Raw genomic sequence first — 19,058 nt, 5'->3', positions numbered from 1 at the left:
TGCTAGATACTGAGGGGACACTTCTGTCAAACTAAACTCATGTCACTTGGTGCATTAACTTCAACATTTGATATTAGTTTGAATTGGTTTATTCAAATTTGAAAACAGTGTTAGAGAATTCTTGGAAAACAAATTTACTATCTCAGCCAGCTTAACAAAAACATGGTCTCTTAATAAATTTAGCTTCTTTGAATCAGATTTTTTTTTTTTTTTCATTATCAGGTATACAATGATTGAATCTCTTATTGTAATGCTATGCTTGTAAAGTTACTGCTTTGGAGGAGGTCTGCCTGATAAGTATTTCCTCAGGCTAGCTTTTAAGCAATTGAATTGCAAGATCCCTTCAGAGAATGACAGAAAGAGGAACCACATGGAAATCAAAATCTCAAGATGTTTTAGGGTGAGGCTTAAAGCGTGGTGTTCTTTTTTGACTATATTTTAGAGATAACTTTTTAAAACAAATCTATTCCAAAAGCACATTTAGGACAAGATAAAATATATTTCTAAAATTGTGGCGGCCGTTAAGTTACAGGTGATCTGTCTTTAAGGACCTGTTGTGTTTGAGACATTTCTTTTGCTATGAGAAAATAAATATTCAAATAAATATTCACCTGAGTGAGCAAGGGGACTGACAGCATTGAGCTTTGTGATGAAGCTCATTGATGCTTAGTCAAGTGAGTAGGATGTTATATTTCTGTAGCAGCAGTTGCCATCTGCATGTGCTGACAGAATGATGGTGGGAGAGGGTTCTGTGCCCTTTGGTGAGAGGCTCACGTGGGGGCTGTGGTTCCACCTCTGCAGAAGCTGATTTCAGACTGAGCTGTCACTGCCACACTTTGTCGTGGACCTTGTACAATGAACTGACACGTCCAGATGAATACCACCAAAAGTACAAGATGTGCTGTGGGATTTAGGTCAGATCTTACAGGGTGCAAGACCGTACCTTTAGTTAAAATTGTTATTACAGGCATCCCTGGAGCAGTAAAGCTGTGGAAGGCAGCATTGCCCTGGCTGCCTGAGCAAACAGTGTGGGACTGACACCTCCTTAGTCCAGCTGTTTACTAAAGGAGGAGTTCCACAATGTCAGTCTGTTGCTTGACATACTTGGTGCCTTTATGTGCTTCCTTGAGTAGTTAAAGCCCTCTTAGCTGTGTCAATTTGACTAGCAGTATACCATCCTGAAGTAGGATACAAGATGTGTGGTACTCCAGGTAAGAAACGTGAAGGGAATGATTGTCTGGAAGACCACAGCAAAGTGGAAACCTTTAAAACTGGTTCATGTCAGAATAGAATATGTATTCTGGAGCTGTGCCTAAAGCTACTGGCTCTGGGACAGTGAAGAGTCAAAAAGGTTCCTGCTTCTTGCTTCCTCTTTGCTCAGAGGTTAATTACTGGCAGTAACTGACATAGCTTTTATAAATGTAGCTCTGGAAAATCCCCATAAATAAATTCTCTCTTCTCTTAAATACACAGTATTGGCAGGATTGGATTCAGGTTGTTTGCAGCCATGCTGTGGAACCTCTCTATTTTTAGACCCTTGAGTAGAGTCCAGAGAGAGAGAGGACAGTGATGGGACTGAACCAGCCAGCTAAAAGTGCTGCTTTTAAAATGTCAGCAGCAAGTTGTTTGAGGTTCATCTTTATAGGCATGTTTACTTTTGTACAGAGGAATAACTGTTCCCTTTGGACTTAAATTCTTGGCTTGTTTCCATTCATTTATATGGAAGAAGAGTAAACCTCTAGTCAACCACACTCCATAGAAGTCAATAAGAAAGGCATAATTGTGGATTTTTTCTCCCTCCATATGTTTGAAGACACACATAAGCCTGAAAATGAGTTGGTAGTATTTCTGCTTCAGCTTTTCAAAATCATTAGCAATACAGAGTAAATGCATGCCTTGAAGTCTGGCTAATTTGTATATAATGGTAAATAGATCTGTTTTTGAGGATGAGAAAAGTCATCAAACACTTCTATATATGGATGTTCATTTCCAAATATCTGAATAATAGTTGCAGGATTGATGCATTCAGGAAAGGAACACAGAACTTGTCGCGTTTGTCCACCAAATAGAGCTTTTCCAGCCTTTCACAACTTCGCATATGTTAATGAAAAACATTTTCTGAGAAATTGGCAGCTTCATGCTTTGTAGCTAATGCCAGCTTTTTTCATGGACCAGTTCAAGGCAGAGCAAAGGGAAAAATGCCTTGTTTTAGTGCGTGAATTACTCTGACAAGCTTTCACATTGCCCCTCCTCTTATTAATATTCTTTTTGATGTGAGCTTGTAAAACAGAGGATTGGCTGTTAATCTCTGGGATCTCAAGGGCTTTTGGCAGTGGCCCATAATTGATGTGTTCACATGGCTGTTGTCTGACTACTAATGATTAGACAGCAGTGTTATCTCCCAGCTAAATCAGTGTTGCTTATAAATCACACTTGATAAAGTGCAGTTTCATTTCTTCAAAGGGTCTGTACATGTCTATATAGTTTGATATAACTGCCAGAGCCATTTCATGATTTTGTGACAGCTTAGATTAGGTTTATTTTTATGAGCAAGATATTTGGATTTCTACCAAGCATTCAAAAAGGTTTCTTTCTGTTTGTCTTTGTTTTAAGCTTATTATGTAGTGGGTAGAATAAAAGGATATGCATAGTTAGGGCAGATCATCCTAGAAGGCACAAGTAACTGGAGAAAATAATGCATAAAAAGTTAAATATGTGGACTGACAATTTCTTCTGCTTTATTTGAACAGAAAGAGAGCTTCCTTTGTTTTATGTGTTGATCCTGCTGTTTCACTATAAAAATAGTCTATAAGAGTATAAGAAAAGACATATGGAAACACAAGGCATTTGTACAGTGGAGTCTGGGATTTTCTGGATGAAATTGAGTCGTTTGCATGCCTCCCTTCTTTTTCAGCAGGACAGAAATGAAAAATCCTTAGTAAAGCTCTACAAATACAAACTTCTGTCTGTGTTTGGGTTCCTAGAAAGCATGCTAACAAGGATCTTAAGGCAAAATTAATAGGTAAAAATGTTGTTGAGATAGGGACATGAAAACAGAGATCTCAGGGTAACCTGACTTCTGAGCCACTGAAAGGACAAGATTACAGACAGACTTCTGTCTATAATCAGATAACTTGAAAGCTGATAGTGTAGATGTTCTCATGAAAAATAACTAAGAGAACACTAAATCTGGATTTCTCCTCTCTGCCCAAACTAAATGGCCTCAGAATTGAGGCAAGTAGGTAAGCAAATTTTGAAAGGTCTTTCTTGCTGACTCTGGTTCTTGTATTTGCCTTCACACTGTAAAATTAATCCTTCAGTCTCATTGTTAAGGGTTATCGTCAGAAACTGACACCATAATTGGCACAATAATTCAGAGGGAACACATATTAGTGGCTTTGTCCCCTCAAAGATTATTTTTATTTAAAAGATGTTTACTGTACATGTATTATTTTTGGAATTTTTTTAGAGCTCTCTTATTTGAAGAGAGCTCTCTCCCTGCTGAAACAACCACTACAGTTGCCCACAGTTACTCTACAGTGGACCTACTCTGGATTTATACCAGTGAAAGTGTACACCAGTTGGGAGGAAAAAAAACACTTGTCATAAATTGTCTTTCCTGAAGGCACTGTAAATAGATCAGACTGCATTTAAGAATAAAGATTTTAACTAAATATCCAGCAGTGGGTAATTTCAAGGAGAGCTAAACAATGGTGCTTCAGCTCTTTTTTCAGTTGAACTGTCACAATGAAAAGGAAAGCTGAAAGGTCATTTTAGAAGTCTTTCCTTTAGTGACTTGCTAAATAATCATGAATGTGTACGTCCCATTCCTGAAAGTAATAATACTCTTGTCTTCTTTAAATAAAATTAGGACACAATATCCTATACTTGGTAGTGTTTGTAGCTGATACTGTGAATATTTAATGTCTAAGGATTAGAGAAAAAAAATAACTGATATGGCTTCTGTGCCCTATCAAAAAGCACAAGAAGGAGACCTCCAAGGCAAAAATATAGGAATATGTTAGTCAAAGACCCACATGTCTTACTAAAAAGCCTAAGGGCTTTTTAAATTAAAAATTCTGGGGCCTGTAGACATCAATGAATATGGGGCCATTAAGTCAAGTGCTCGATTTTCAGAACATGCAAAAAGTGCTGTCCATAAGAATGTAGTCAGGCTCATAAAGGCTTTTGGTAAGCATAGACCATCAAGGAACTTCAATTCTATTTCATGAGGGTTACAGAAGGCTCTTCACAAGCTTTTGGAAGATAAATTATTAATTTAGACAATTTTTCCTGACAAAAATTCATTGAATTCGGGAAGCGACGGCCTCAGTCATAATGTGGAAAACTTTGCACTCTCAAAGTGAGTGGCCAGCAGATGGGTAAAAGGCAAGAGTGGGCTATTGACATGCAAGTGGAAAAAAAGTACAAATAAGCCATTTCTCTTCTGTGTTTTGTTGCCACTTTATTATATATTGTACTGGAGCTCTGGAAAAACTCACAGTGTTTTATTGAATGTCTTCTGTACTCTGGAATGGCCGACATGGCAGCGTTTCCACCAGACTGTGGTCACATCATCAAGTAACTGAAACCATCCTTTGGAACTGGTGAACTTCTGCTTTGAAGTCACAGGGTCATTATTTCTGTGGACATTAAGAACTAAAATTTGCAGTGGAGCAGTTAAATGATGATGCAATCAAATTAAACATTATTTTCCTGTATACAATTGAGAAAATTTTCCTTGGTCGCTTGGAGTCTTGATGTGTCCCAGAGCAACCATACTTCCTTCCCCAGGTTGAAGTCTCACATGTACTAGAAATAAACATAGAAAAACTGGGGATAATATTTATTTATAATGCTGTGAGACCTATGTAAGCAAATATCATATTTATTTCCAGGCTCAAAACCTGGAAGGTTGAGTGTAGCAGAAACTTTAGAATAAAAAGAAGTGAGTGCCATTGTTTAAATGAAAAGCTTCTGAAGGTTCATAAAAGTTCATAAAGCAGTATGTAATCCTCACTTTTTTTAAACGATATTCAGTTGCATGATACTGACAGGTACTGGGCATCATTATGCAGTCTATCTAGCCCCAGGCAATACAGAGTAATTTCTTCCTTTACTATTTAGAATAATTTCTTTCTTGATTGTGGAATTGTGTACCTCTCTACATAGGATAGGTATCTTGAGTGAGTTTTAGTACTTGTTTATTTTGTATTAAAGCTTAGCAAAGCTTACTGGCTGACTGAAGAAAAGTTTGGAAGTGCAGATTGACCAGGAGAAATCAGGATTCAATGCAGTAAGGTATTCTAGAGACAATTATCTCAACGATTGTGATTTACGTAGGCTGAATGAGGAGGAATGTCTCTACCAGAAATTTGCAGGTGGTGATCTGGGCATCCTCCCAGAACTCTGCCAAGCATTAGAGTTGACATACAGTTTTTCAGGCGAAGCCTTGGCAAAAGGATGTCACTGGCAGCTGTCAAATGCTAATTTTTCTCACAGTAAAATGGGTGAATGGCTTGGGAAATCCCACTCATCTGAGCTAGAATAGGAGATCCAGGAGAGGACAAGGAAGTTTCCTTACCTGTTGTTCATCACTGTTGTGCTGCATTAGACCCTACTCTGAACTTTGACTTTTCATCATAGTCTTCATTAATAGTGTTCTAAAAATAAAATACTAGCATTTTCATGTCGGTGGAGGTGCTGCAGTTCCATAATGTCACATAAGGTCTGTGGAGGTCTGGAGGTCACAATATAAAAAGACCATGCAGCTATCAAAACATGAGCTTGCAGAACTCTATGTGCTGGTTAATGTGGCTGATGTGAGTGGCAAAGAATATCTTTGGTACCAGAAGGACTTAATTTCCTTGTTCCCTGTATTGGAAACTTAGTAGCAGAATAAGAGTTTTAAGTGGACTTTTTTTCCTTAATAGCAACTGTTCAGAATTTTCAAATCATTTCAGATGTGAGTGATTTGAGGCTTTACTAGAAAAAAAAAGTGACAGTTCTGTTGATGTCTTTTTGCTCTCTCCAACTACTCAGTTGATTGAAGTGGAGAAGATAATGTTAAGAGTAGAAAATACTTGGAAATTGCAGGTAGATGCTACTTGTGTTATCAGTTCAACACAATTATCCATCAGGTTTCTTGTTCATGGTACAATATTTGTAAAGCACAAACATTTTTAAGGAAAAATATTATTCTCTAAGAAAGGTTTCAAAGTATGAAATTTGGATGAAATTTCTTCATGAATAATCTTCATCATTCTTTTACATTTAAGCTCTTGTGATTCTCAGCTAAGGTCACCAAAATAAGCAATTTTCTTAGTACCTCTGACCTTCTTGAGCTTTGAATGTAAAGTATGCAATAGATATGTCTGTCCTATGGCAGAAATTCCTTTCTACCTCTGTGTCTTACAGTGTTTCTTTTTTCCATGCTGTCCTTTATGGCACTGACCTTTCTTCCCTCCAACAATTTGATGCAGAATATTTGAAGAAAAAAAAAATCAGTTCTGTTAAGCATTGTGCCACAATGCTTCTGAGTTGGCCTCTGATATGATTTATAGGTAAGAAATACTGAACTAAGATTAAAATGAGACCTTTCAGGCAAAATGGAGATTCTTCATAGCGGCAATTTCTGTTACATGTTAGAATATGAAGGAATAGCTTTAGGTTTTTAATATGTAAATTCTCTGTGGGGCAAGGTTTGTAGCAAGAGGAGAGTTAAAAATTGGTGAGATGTCTGTTAGTGCAGACACGCTTCTGAGCACACAGACATTTTTCTCATGTCGCATCCTCCCATATTTCTTCTCTTCCAAAGCAGTTAGATTAATTTCATTAAAATTGCTTCTGATTTATGATGCTGTGCATGAGATTACAATGAGGTCTTCTAGGGTCACTGTTGCTTTAGAAAATTAAGATAGAGGCAAGTATACTTTATGTATAAACAAGCCAGTCTCCTTTTCACCATAAAATCTATAGAAAGCAGGATTGTAGGGGTTTTTTTGTAGGCTTCAAAACTTCCAGATAGGGCTGAATTCCTTTATTTCCTGTTTTCCTTCCCCAACACAATGATTCTGTGAAGTATTAATTCATAACTCCAAAGAACTTGTCAATGTAATTTTCAAGGTTGGAAGTTTCTTAGTCTTTTCTGTCTTTATGTTGCTGTCTTTTAGATGGAGGATTTAGGTTTGCAAAGGGCTAGGCTTGGTTTTTCAGTTAGATCCTATAATAGGATTCAGATCTTCTTTTCACATTCTTTCTATTAGGGCAGACATTCCCACTGGGAATGCTTACAGTAGATTTTTCTTTTTTTCTCCATTTAAAAAGCAGTGCTTTCTGGGAAGAGCCTGTACTTAGCCTGAAAGCTGCTCCTCTGCCTTTCTCCTGTCTCTGTTGGTAGATGGATTAAATGGCTTTTGACATGTACATTTCAAAATCACCTGGTGGATGACACTGCAGTAGTGTATGACCCACTTTGGTCTTAGATAGGTAGACTATGTTATTGTTGAAATATATCTTCAAAGACATTTCATTAAATCAGGAAGGTGAGTTTTGCTGCACAGAACTTGATTCCAGCATGCAAAGTGCCTGAGTAACTGAATGTACTAGAAAGTCTTGCCAATTTCTTGTCGATATTTCCTTTCTCTTCCATGTGTGCTTCTTCCTATTGGTGAATGTTATACAGCCACCAAATCACATCTTTTTTTTTTTTTTTTTTTTTTTTTTTTTTTCCCTTTTTTTCCTTTTTGGTAAATGTTCAGATAAAGGATTGCTCCAAGGAGCAGTGACTACATTGCTTGGCAGGCAGTCTTCATTTTCTGTGAGCTTTCTGCTACTAAGCATCATGGCTCCCTGATACCATCAAACACTTGGCAGTGGAAAACTGCCATGAAAAACACTGCAGCTTTGTAGCCTTTGTCACCAATCAGCTCTCAAAAGCTCTTGGAATCAGGTGAAGAAAATATTGCTTGAATATTTCTGTCTCTTTGTACTCCTTTGATTGTGTGTCTAGAGAGCATCTATGTAAATAACCTTCAGATTCAGATTTTCAATCTCATATTGGAATCTCTTGTGTGATAAACAGCAAGGCTACTGCTCAGTATGCGCCAACACCTGGGAATAATAATGAAAAAATAACAGTGAGAAACTGCAGAGCATCTGTTCTTGACATTAACTTTCCTCATTTTGACAGACTGCCATCACCAGATGTTAGTCTTATGTGTCTTTTTTTGCACTGGAGATGGCGGCCTTCCTGCCTCTCTTTGCCTCTAATAGCTTACATCAGTGCCCTTTGGAGAATTCATGAAAACAATTGTGTCACCACAATGATCTCTAGGAACCACCACTTTGCAGTGCTGTTATGATTATCAAACAGGATGGGATAATTTTAAAACATGGAAATCTGGAGCAATGTTTAAGCTTAGTATATTTTTTTTTCTTGTGACTAAGGTCATGCTTGTGCAATGAATATGTACCTCAATGACAGTAAGTGTCCACTTATTTCTCAGCCACAGGTTTAGCATTTTAATTCACAGAGAAACACCCCCATTTGGTGCAAGCATCCCTATTTGGCCTTGTCCTGAGTGGAAAACATGAACGTTTATTAGCAGGTCTAAATAAGCCAGAACTGAGCACAAATATTTGTAACAAAGAACTTAATAGGATACACTGTCAGATCCATGCTTTCGTTAGCTCCCCTAACTGTTTATAACAGTAAAAAATGGAAAACACATCTGTCAATTTAGCCTATATTCATTAAAACATTGGCTACATGACCGCGGAAAACACTTTGGATTTTTCTTCCTCTGGTTTTGTGATGAGTCTCTTTTATGGAAGAATGGTGTTGCATGTGTAGATGGAGGTTTTGTGCAGCTTTGCAGAGCACCATGTAAACTGTCAAACAGGCTGTTCATCAGCATTTTTTGGGTTTGTAATGGGATGTGGCTTCTCTTTTCCCAAGTGCTAGGCTCCATTTACCTGCCAGTTGCTGACTCCAGTTCTCTTGTGGTCTCTAAGGTGTGTTGAGAGCTCCTGAACTGTGGCTGGGCAGGTGCTGACACGGTTCCCCTTGTTTATGGTTGTTTGTTTGGTTGTTTTTGTTTTGTTTGGGTTTTTTAATTTGGTTTGTTTGTTTGTTTACCTTTAACCTGAAGATTTAATTCTCAATAAAAAGAATACCCTCCAAATGAGGAATACCCTGGATAAGACTGTGGTTATACATCCTTCCCCTCTCCTGCTTAGTTCTCATACAACTGAGATTAAATCCAGACTGGTCATACAAAGATCATGCAAAACATTTGTACAAAGGTATTGAGAATTATTGAGCACACATAAGGCTTGCACACATGATTAAAAGCCTTGGCTCTCAGTTTGCATCTATGAATAATGCTAAAACGACAGAATTGTTATGAAGGCCAATGGTAACAATTGTTACAATTTTTAAAAAGTTCTTCCTAATTTGTTAATTTATTTTCTCGTAATGATAAGTGACGAAGTTTGCTGATCTAAGATACATGTATAATACCATTAAGTCTGTCCTTTGCTTTGTATCCCCATTTTGCTTTACAAGAAGGCAAAATGAACTTTGATAGGTTATTTATTTGATAACTTAAGATACATTTGAGCAAAACCTAGATGATGTACAGTGAGTCATTATGCCTTTTCTGTTGAGTCTTCTTGTGAGGTCCCAAAATTAGAAACAGCATAGTCTTGAAGACATTTGATCATCTATTTCAATGTAGCTGAAAAGCAGATACATAAAAAAAAATATCATTAGGTTGAAGTGTGATTTTTTTTGTAAATATATTTCTTTCTTGTGATGTCTGTGATCCAGTGGGCCAAATGAACATGAGTTCCAGGTGTTTTAGCTAGCTGACTGGGCATGCTCATATCCTTGTCTAGCTGTCTTTTATGGGACAAGGGACCTTAGAGCCAGAATGAAATACCATATGGATGTTAGAATTGTTCCAACTAGTAATTTCTCAATGATACACATGAAAGAATAACATTTGTGTTGTCGTACCTGTCTTTATAAATGTCTTTCTTTAAATAGAAAATTAAGTGCCCAGTTCACAAAATTAATTTTCATCCACAAATCAGTCTCTGTCAGTGCCAAGAAAAAATTAAAATTACTCATTGTTTTAAAAACTTATTATTATTTCATTCTAACAGTCTATGACAAAGGGAATAGTCTAGTAGAAACTTAGCAAGTTGTGTTGTTTAGTATGTATGATAGATATTTTTGTATTTACTTTTTCCTCAGCAGCATTTGGGCGAATGACAAAAAATCTGAACTCATAAGACTGAAATTGCATGTTATACACCAAATCCCTACATAAAGAAATGCAGTCTTGGCAAATTGGGCTGTCTATTACTTTTAAAAATTTAATTTATGTTTTTGGGGTTTTTTATTATTATTATTTTTATTTTTTTAACGCTCACAGCACCATTATAGTAAGTTTGTCTGTTGTTTTCAGGTTGATCCCCTGTTTACAGTGCCTGCACCTCCACCTCCGATTTCCAGCAGTATCACACCTCAGATTCTGCCCTCCTACTTTTCCCCATCCTCATCCAATATTGCAGCACCAGTCGAGCAGCTTTTGGTACGGACGCGTTCAGTGGGTGTCAATACCTGCGAGGTTGGAGTAGTAACAGAACCCGAATGCCTTGGACCCTGTGAGCCTGGGACCAGCGTGAACTTGGAAGGAATTGTGTGGCATGAAACTGAAGAAGGTAAATTGTTTTTTCCATTAGGTTTGTCTCAGATATGTCGTCAATATGTGCTGTGTCTGCCTGGGTGCTAGCTAAAGGTTTGCTGATCTGCTGGGACACCATTATATACTGTGACAGTCTCAGCTTTACAGTTCAGCTAGTGAGCTTTCATTTTAAAAACAAATGGCAGGTCTTTCCATTATTTAAAGCAGCTCTGTTTTCCATATTACCTACCATGTAACCCCAGTTAATAATAGAATTGTTTCCTCTTGCTATATTAAGAAAAAGTATGAACAAATTGCTAATAGAGTAGCATAAATGTGCCATTTAAATGTACATCTTGAGGGGGTGTTTGTGTGATGGGAGTGGATATATGAATAGTTTAGATGAAAACTTAGCTGAATATTTCAGCTGGTAAGCAATGCCACCATTACATAACAATAGAGGCCCCAGAGACCCTGCGAAAATTCAATTTTATGTGATTATTTTTGCATTTTAGTTATATAAAATATGCTTTAAGAGGAAAGCTTTCAGCCTTGAAGAAAAGTGTTCCACGTGGTAAAGAAGTGCTATCACCAAACTGATTTCTTTAATGTCTTTTGAAGACATTTGTCCAAGTAGGAGTGTTGGAGAGCTTTGGGGAACACTAAATGTTGATTTGCTATGATTTAGGACAAAGTAGGAAGAGGATTATTCTGTGATATGCAGATTTTTCCATTTTGGATTTCAAAAGCTCATTATTAAAATACCAGCTTTCTCCTGCTAGAAACACTGTGTGTGTACACTAAACTTCTGCAATTTTTCATTTAACAATAGCAGATGTTTTCATTTATAGCTGTATGAAAATCTTCCTGTGATAGTTCTTACATTTCTTTTGAGGGTAATTTAATTTTTAGTGATCTACCTTCCTCAACAGTGAGAACAAGATTATTTACAAAACGATATAATGACAGAATGCAGCAGTGCATGGCTTCATGATAAATCCTGACGTGCTTCAGACCATATGCACAATGGCATTTCGTCCTTTGCAGTGATATATAAGACCCCACAAAGTGCTCTGCTCTGTCCTCTCAAAAATCAATAGAGAGAGTCAGATTTACTTGCTTTTATATGCTTTCATCCATCCATCTTTCTCTCTGTGTATGTCTACAGCGGATTCATAAGGTAGATTGATTCTTTTAGATTGTTTTTAAAGCACGGTATAAATTCTGTTTTAAATTTTCCCTGCAGAGATGACTGCCCTTAGCAACTCCAATCTTTCTTGACTGGCCTGTATTAACCAGAGTTGGAATGTGTGGGTGTTAACTGTGTTGACATGAAGGAGCAGTAGCTGTTAATAGTGTTATTCTTGCTGAATAAACTAAACTTCTGACCCCCACTGAATTTAAGAGGCTTTCCTTGCTAAAGGTTTGGCACCAGAAATGAAGTATTAAAAAAAGTGCATTCTGGTCAGGGTGACATTCCATTTACCAGTATCTCAGCACTCTAATGGTTTAAAAACTCTTGTTAGTTAATGGAAATTAACTCCCTCAGCCTTTTCCTAGTTTGTCTAGAACAATTTTCTGAAACTACTCAATTCATGGATGGCATGTTTGAGCGAAACTGTTTTCATAGCTTTACAAACACTCTTTGGGAACACTACAGCTATGAGTGACTACAAACATAGATAAAACAGGATTCTAAAATACTCCAGAAATATAGCTGGAGTGTAGATTAAGAGACTGAAGATAGTTGATATGATATCATATTGTGTGGTTTGTACCATGCTCTTCATGTTTGAGTGTTTCAGACCCTGCTGACTGATGAAAATAATATAAATGTGACTGTTTTATCCTAGAGCCTGCAATCAACACTGTATTAAGAAAAATTATTTCCTAATGACGATTTTTGCATTTTAATGAGGATTTGATGTTTGGGGCACACATATATATTTACGTATTTTCAAACTTAATGACATGTTCATGGAGCCGTTTCTGCCAAATTCTAAGAAACAGTGTACAGATGGGTTTTCTTTTCACTTTTAATAGGAAAAAAAAAATCAGATACTCATTTTCTTGAGTCCTGATTTTGACTTTAGGGCAGAACACAACCTTGCCTAAACGGGTGCAAATTCTGCTTACTCTAACCAAAGTCTTCGTAGCTAGGCACATCTAAAACCATCTTGATGTAAATAATGACATACAAATTACTTTTGTAATTTTCACGTGTTTCTTTAGTTTTTACTCCCTTTACTGGTTTCCAAAACTTAATAAAAAAACATATGCAAACTGACATTTCTCTGGCTGTGTATATATCCCATAGCTTCTTAACATAAAACAGTTCAAAGAAGCTAAGGAAGGCATGAAAATTTCTAATCCTGGCTTGTCTTTTGAGATCTTTGAGTTATTTTCTCTCTAGTTTAGCCACTCTGTAAAATGAGTTGTGAGGTGATAAAGATAGGCTTGTAGGCTGGCTGAATACTCATAGGAGCCAAATGTGCTGCTGAGCAGCTTTGGTGTGCTGCAACAACTAGTTGAGGGAATGCAAATACAGAAAGGATGTGGTGAATCACAGTTATTACAACAGGAATAGTAGCCTGAGTGGAGAAAGATAAAATCAAATAGTTTATGCAGAACTCATTATTAGCACAAATGTAATACATGCTTTATAAAATAGAAGGTATACATTGAGAATTCCTGTTATGATGGTATCTGAAATAACCAGTTTTCTTTTATGTATGTTGAGGAAGTTGTCACATTCTGTTGCATTTGTTCTTTGAGATCAGAAGAAGGATGATATTGAGGCTTATGAGTCATATTTTTAAGATAATCACTCCAAGGGTGGGAGGCAAGGGAAGAAAGCAATACTGGATTTCAGACAAAATTCTGAAAGATCAAAAAGGGCATTGTTACAGCTCTTTTCATTACTTCCACACCACTCTATTTAGTTGACTTGATTTAATAAATCTGACATTTTTCCCAGTGTGTTTTAATCTTTAGAGGTGTAGAGGGAAGCTGGCATCTGAACTCTGTGATATTTAATTACAGGGGGTGGTGACTAACCCTAGGTGGTTACTCCTGCAATTGACTGAGACTGCTGGTTATCACAGAGGCATTTCTCAGTTGCTCCACTAAGTTGTGTAGTGTTTAATTGCTACCTAATTATGCCATAGGCATTGTCATCTGCATAACATTCTTGTTTTTTGGATATAACTTGGTGGTGTGTCCAAAGTGGTGGTAATGGCTGTGAAACAGCACTGAAGGGACTGTGTGAGGCTAGCCTGTGGGAGAAGAGAGAGAAATGATTATGTGGGCAAGTCAACCTGAAACTGGCAGCTGATGTGGATATTTGACACCAGAAGCTATCTGCAGGAAAATCCTTCACAGAAAGCAGTTTGGTAGTGCTAACTGGAGTGTGTATTTTGGTTTGGTTGGTTATCCTGACGTTCTGGGAAACAGCTGCTGAAACTCTCTATTGCTATAATGAGAAAAAAGTTTATCTTGCATCAGGTGCTTGCTAAATTGCATGATTATCTTCTGGGTAAACAATTTCTAGGCAAGCAATATAATTTCTGCTTGCTGCCTGGAGGAAATAAAAATGACCTAGAAAAAAAGGAAACCACCAACCAACTTTGTAAATTGCTTGGAGCTCACGCTTTTGTTCAGCTTCTCCCACACAGTTGCCCTGGGTCATGTCCTGGTTTTGGTTCTGCATCTAGTAGTAGTCTGCCTTTAAGTGGGAACCAGCAGTACTGATGATGCCTTCTTTTCCTGAAAATTGCATAGGGGACAGCCCTTGCTGCCTTCGTGTGCAGAACGAGCTGTCTGCATGTGGTGACATTCTTCCTCTTTGTGCAGATCAGGTGCAACCTGCTTTGCTCAGTAAGAAATAATGGGGAAATGAGTTGTGGTTTTCAATCAGGGTTAGCTTCTTGGTCTTTGTAACTTGAGACTGGTTGCCAAATAGAAGAAACAGGGATTTGCTGGATCTCAGAAACCTGATGGGATCATTTCTAGGGGATTCCAAATTTATCATGCAGCCAGTTCTGACACAATTTGGCAGAATTTTTAGAGAAATTTATTAGAAAGGACAAGGCTTAGATGACAAAGAGGCGTGCTGGTATTTGTTGTATATGGGGTTTTCCACTGCCACTTTTGCAACTAACATGCATAGTTTGTTTTGAAAATGGTATTGCTTGCACAGAGCCAGTGTGGATTCCTCTCTGCCTTACTATGTGGTCTTAGTTTTGCAAAGACTACTTTGAAAGAACAGTCTGTGTTAAATATCTTTGGTTAGATATGTGTTTGTACATGTGTGTGTAAGTAAGGGTGTGTATGTGTCAACAGAAATAGAGTTGGAAGAATGAGTAGTCTGGCTGCCTCTTATTCCTGTTAGCAATTTTTGTGGTTTTACAAGCACATTTTCTTACTTTGACAAGTACAAAGGCATGATGAAACAATGAAACTGCTAATGGTGAAAGCCATGTCAAATATGTAAGGAAACAAATATAGAAATTAGAGATTTTTATCAAAGAACATTACAACAATTCGTAGAAATTTATAGAAACATGTTAAATCACACTGTTGTCTTGAGCTCAAGCAAGGTTTATTGAGAGTGGAAAAATGCTTTATTAAACCAAGTGATACAGCTGTAAAAAAGAGGCTCAGTTTTGGACTGGGTGCATTTATATTTCTGTGTGATGTAGACCATTTACTTGCTGAGTACAGGGGTTGGGTATTGTTAACCACTGTATTTAGATCAGAATTGTGGGTTTACATGACAGAAGCATAAAGATAACTACTGCTCAGAAATCAGGCTTTGTTATGTCTGCATTACAGAGAAGTGGTTTTTGGAGATAAGTAGGGTTTTTGGCTAGCTATATTAACAGAACACCTAAAGTACAGTGGTTTCCTCCTGCTGCATGAGTCATCTGCTGACCCAGTATGAACACCACTCACTATCAAAATGCCATCTGTCAAGAAAAAAAATTATATTTATGTTTTGCATGTTATGTTTAATTTTTGCTCCTTCTACTGTATGTGATGCTAGACCCAGTAAATCAGATGATTTAAGGAAGCTTTAAATATGTGATTTTTTTATAGACTTTGGCTGTCTCATTGTATTATCTCAGGCACTTGGAGCCTGACATGGATTACATGTTACATGGAAACTTGTAGCAGAAGAGATATGCTCTGCATCTCACAATGGAAAGCCACAGCCTTGCATAAAAATGTTTGTGGTTTGTGGGAGCTCTACCTACTTCACAGAAGGAATCTGGGATGTACTCAGGCTGAAACAAGTTTTAGGAGTTGTAGGATTCATACCACAAGATGGATTTAGCTGTAGTTAAAGCAAGGTTTTTCATGTCTGAAGGGGCCATTTTGAACATTTCAGCTGTTTGGCTGACCTTACCAGAGCATGCACTTGTTTAGGGACATAAATTCTGGCATTGTCCTCTAACTGGCTTCTGCAATGTTTCTTGTGAACTTCCTTGAAACATAGAGTGCTAGCCAATGTTAGAGCCAATGAGTGCCTACTACTTGCAGCCTGTTTTATACCATTTTCGTCTAAAATAAATGAAGCAAATAATAATTTTAGAGTATCCACAGATGCCCCTCAATTGCTTTTAAACCATTGGGACTGACTCTGTGAACCAGGTGCACATGGTTGTGATGTAGCTTCAGTGAGTTGCCCTGAGTCAGCTGGGTCACAATAACCAAACCTTTGCAGGCTCTTTGTTCTCAGTAAACTGTACATAAATCATGTCAGTATAAACATCACTGAAGCAGAAATTCAAAATTCCTTATGGCTGGTCCTTACTGGCAGAGGAAGAGAGATGGGAGATACTTTGATTTTCTTGGGCTTTAATTTTGATTCTGTTGCAAACAGCTCCTTTTCCCAAAAATTTCAATTAGTCATTCATAAAACATAAATTTAAGTTTGAAGCTTAAAGCACCACAGAATAGCAAAGATCTGTAAAGGAAAAAAAAAAAAAAAAGAGTTGAAAACAGAACCACTGTTAATTTCTAGGCTAAGTGCAACAGAGAAGTTAAGCCTCTCCTCACCCTTTCCATTTCTTCCCAATACCAATGCTTCAGATTTTTGAAGACTGCAGACCAACACTGAAAGAAAGGCACTTAGGAAATCTGTGCTGTTAAATGTCAAATTTGGTATTTAAATGTTAGAAGTATTTGGCATTCCTCCTTGAACATAAACACCCCACAGGGTCCAGCCAGTGCTAGTCCTACAGATTTGTTTAGAGAGGCTGAATGCCTCTGCTGCATGGAGGAATGTGTGCTGCTTTACTGCCTAGTGCTTCCCTTGTTGGTTCACTCTTACTACACTGATGTAATGCTAAGCAAAGTGGAGCCACAATAACTGACCCAAACCATCAGAACTGTCTTAACTTACCCTGGGTACTCACAGGCAGCTTATCCAAAGGGACCTGGCAAATGCTGCATTTTCCAACTGAGTGAGAATCTGGGTGTAATTCTCTTGGTATAACCCAAAGCAGAGGATGAAAAAACTTAACAAATTCCAGACAGTGCTTACATAAAACTCTGCATATTGCCAGACTCCTACAGAGGAAGACTCCCTGTGCTGCTTGTACATACATAGAAAATTATCCCTTTTACAAACAAGCATATGGGGGCAGGGAGGGTGCCTAGAAAAAGGAAGGAGGATAATTGAGATTGGAAACATTTGCTTGGAGCTATTTGAATGTGAAACTGAGCTTGCTCAAGCAGTAAGGTTATGAACACTGAAGGAGTTGCTTCAAGAAAAGCAACAGTTTTGAGCATTTATTGCTCACAAGCAAAATCTCAGTAGCAGCAGATTGCTTAGAAGTGAGATTGTTCCAGTATGAAATACTTGGAACATGTGATGTTTGGATTTGTAGATAGCAGGGGGAGAGATGGCTGTTAATGAAGTGTGTGTGCATCCAAGTGTTTCCTTACTAAATAAATACCATTGGAGTAGGGAATGAAAGCACAACTGAAATGGCATCTTTAGCTGGTGTGCTTCAGGGATTAATCCACTTATATAAAGATGTTCTCTTGGTCACTATTAATTTTATATGTAGTTTAAATAGCTAGGACTAAGCTGTTGTATTCCAGTTTTGCTACACTCCTAATCAGTGCCAATCTTCTGCAGCGGTGATAGGGAGTTGGTAAGACTGTATGGTTTTACTAATACAGATTAATATAAATTTTAAAAATAATCCTTTTTTTTTCACTGTTTGAGGCTACGTCATGAGCTGCTTTTGGCACTGGGACTAACTTTCCAGTATAAGATCAGTGGTTGGCCTAACAAGGAGCTTTTAGTTTTTTTAAGAAATAGTAGACACTTATTTTTTGGTATTCTGAGGCATATTTGTAATTCTTTTTAGTTGCTACTGATATAGTAGTAGCTAGCTACTAATCTGGAATTTTTGGTGGCAAGTAGTAATCCAAAAAGAAGAAGGAGAAAGTCAATTATAAATTTTGAACAGTGAAGAGCCCTTTGAGCTTCAGGGTTAATAAAAGATTACTGGTTATGTTTTTGTTCTAAAAGAGACAGGAAACACAGAGGTTGAAAATGTTGAGGCTGAGGGAGAAGAAAAAGAATATATATAAAGAAGAAAAGCTCAAGGGAAATAGCTTTTTTGATTTAGACTGAAAATGTAGGTCTTGATTTACAAAAGGTAGTGTTGCAATGGAAAGCACAATTGAAGTTCATCAATTTTATATCCCCAAGTGCCATGAAATTTAGGGTAATAAAACCCCCTAGAAACATCTGGGATGAAGAACAAAAGGCTAGTATTAGAGCACTTTGCTTTAATTTGGGTTTTCTGGTGGTTTGGGGGTTTTTTTTGATTGTTTTTTGTTTTGTTTTGTTTTTTCTTTTGTTGGGTTTTATTTTTTTTTTAAGGAGTATCAACTAAAACAAAACACACGTCCATCAAAATTAGCACTGGTTTGTGTTTACTGGCTGTAAATTTAAAGCTCAATAGAATTTACAGGGGATATGGAAATAAAAGGCTGTAGAATTAATTTTTAAGGGCAGATTTTTTACCATCCTTGTTAAAGATTTCATCAGAATAAAGAAGAATATTTAAGAAAAGCCTTAAACGCCTTCTTTTCCCTTTTTTTTTCCTTTCCCCCTGTTTTAAGATGTCAGTTAGGTTTATTTACTAGGCCTTCACTTGCATCAGTACTTCATATATTTAAGGGATTTTGTTTTGTTTGAGTTTTGTTTTTGTTTCTGTTTGAGTGTTAGATCAGGCTATTTGCTATTTCACTAGTAATTTAGCTAATAGTATAATGATTAATAAAATAGAAGTGAACATTAGTTGTCAGGAGATGGCAATTCTGTACCCAGTCCCTAACACT

The 19,058-nt window shown here is 37.2% G+C and overlaps 1 protein-coding gene across 5 annotated transcripts in view; it reads left to right on the top strand.

The window, feature by feature from the left end:
• The window catches only part of ZNF608 (zinc finger protein 608), a gene marked incomplete at its 3' end in the record, with an annotated part of 83,202 nt that overhangs the window by 25,841 nt on the left and 38,303 nt on the right, over positions 1-19,058 (top strand). For all 5 annotated transcript variants that reach the window (XM_079331579.1, XM_079331580.1, XM_079331581.1 and 2 more), the window contains exon 3: positions 10,476-10,731. In XM_079331579.1, coding sequence (XP_079187705.1) covers positions 10,476-10,731 — 256 coding nt within the window. The remainder of the gene's footprint in view (positions 1-10,475; positions 10,732-19,058) is intronic.

Source organism: Erithacus rubecula, assembly GCF_903797595.1.
Source record: "Erithacus rubecula genome assembly, contig: SUPER_Z_unloc_5, whole genome shotgun sequence".
Taxonomy (NCBI): domain Eukaryota; kingdom Metazoa; phylum Chordata; class Aves; order Passeriformes; family Muscicapidae; genus Erithacus; species Erithacus rubecula.
Note: the sequence above shows the minus strand (reverse complement) of the source record. Positions and strands in the feature narration are given on the sequence as shown.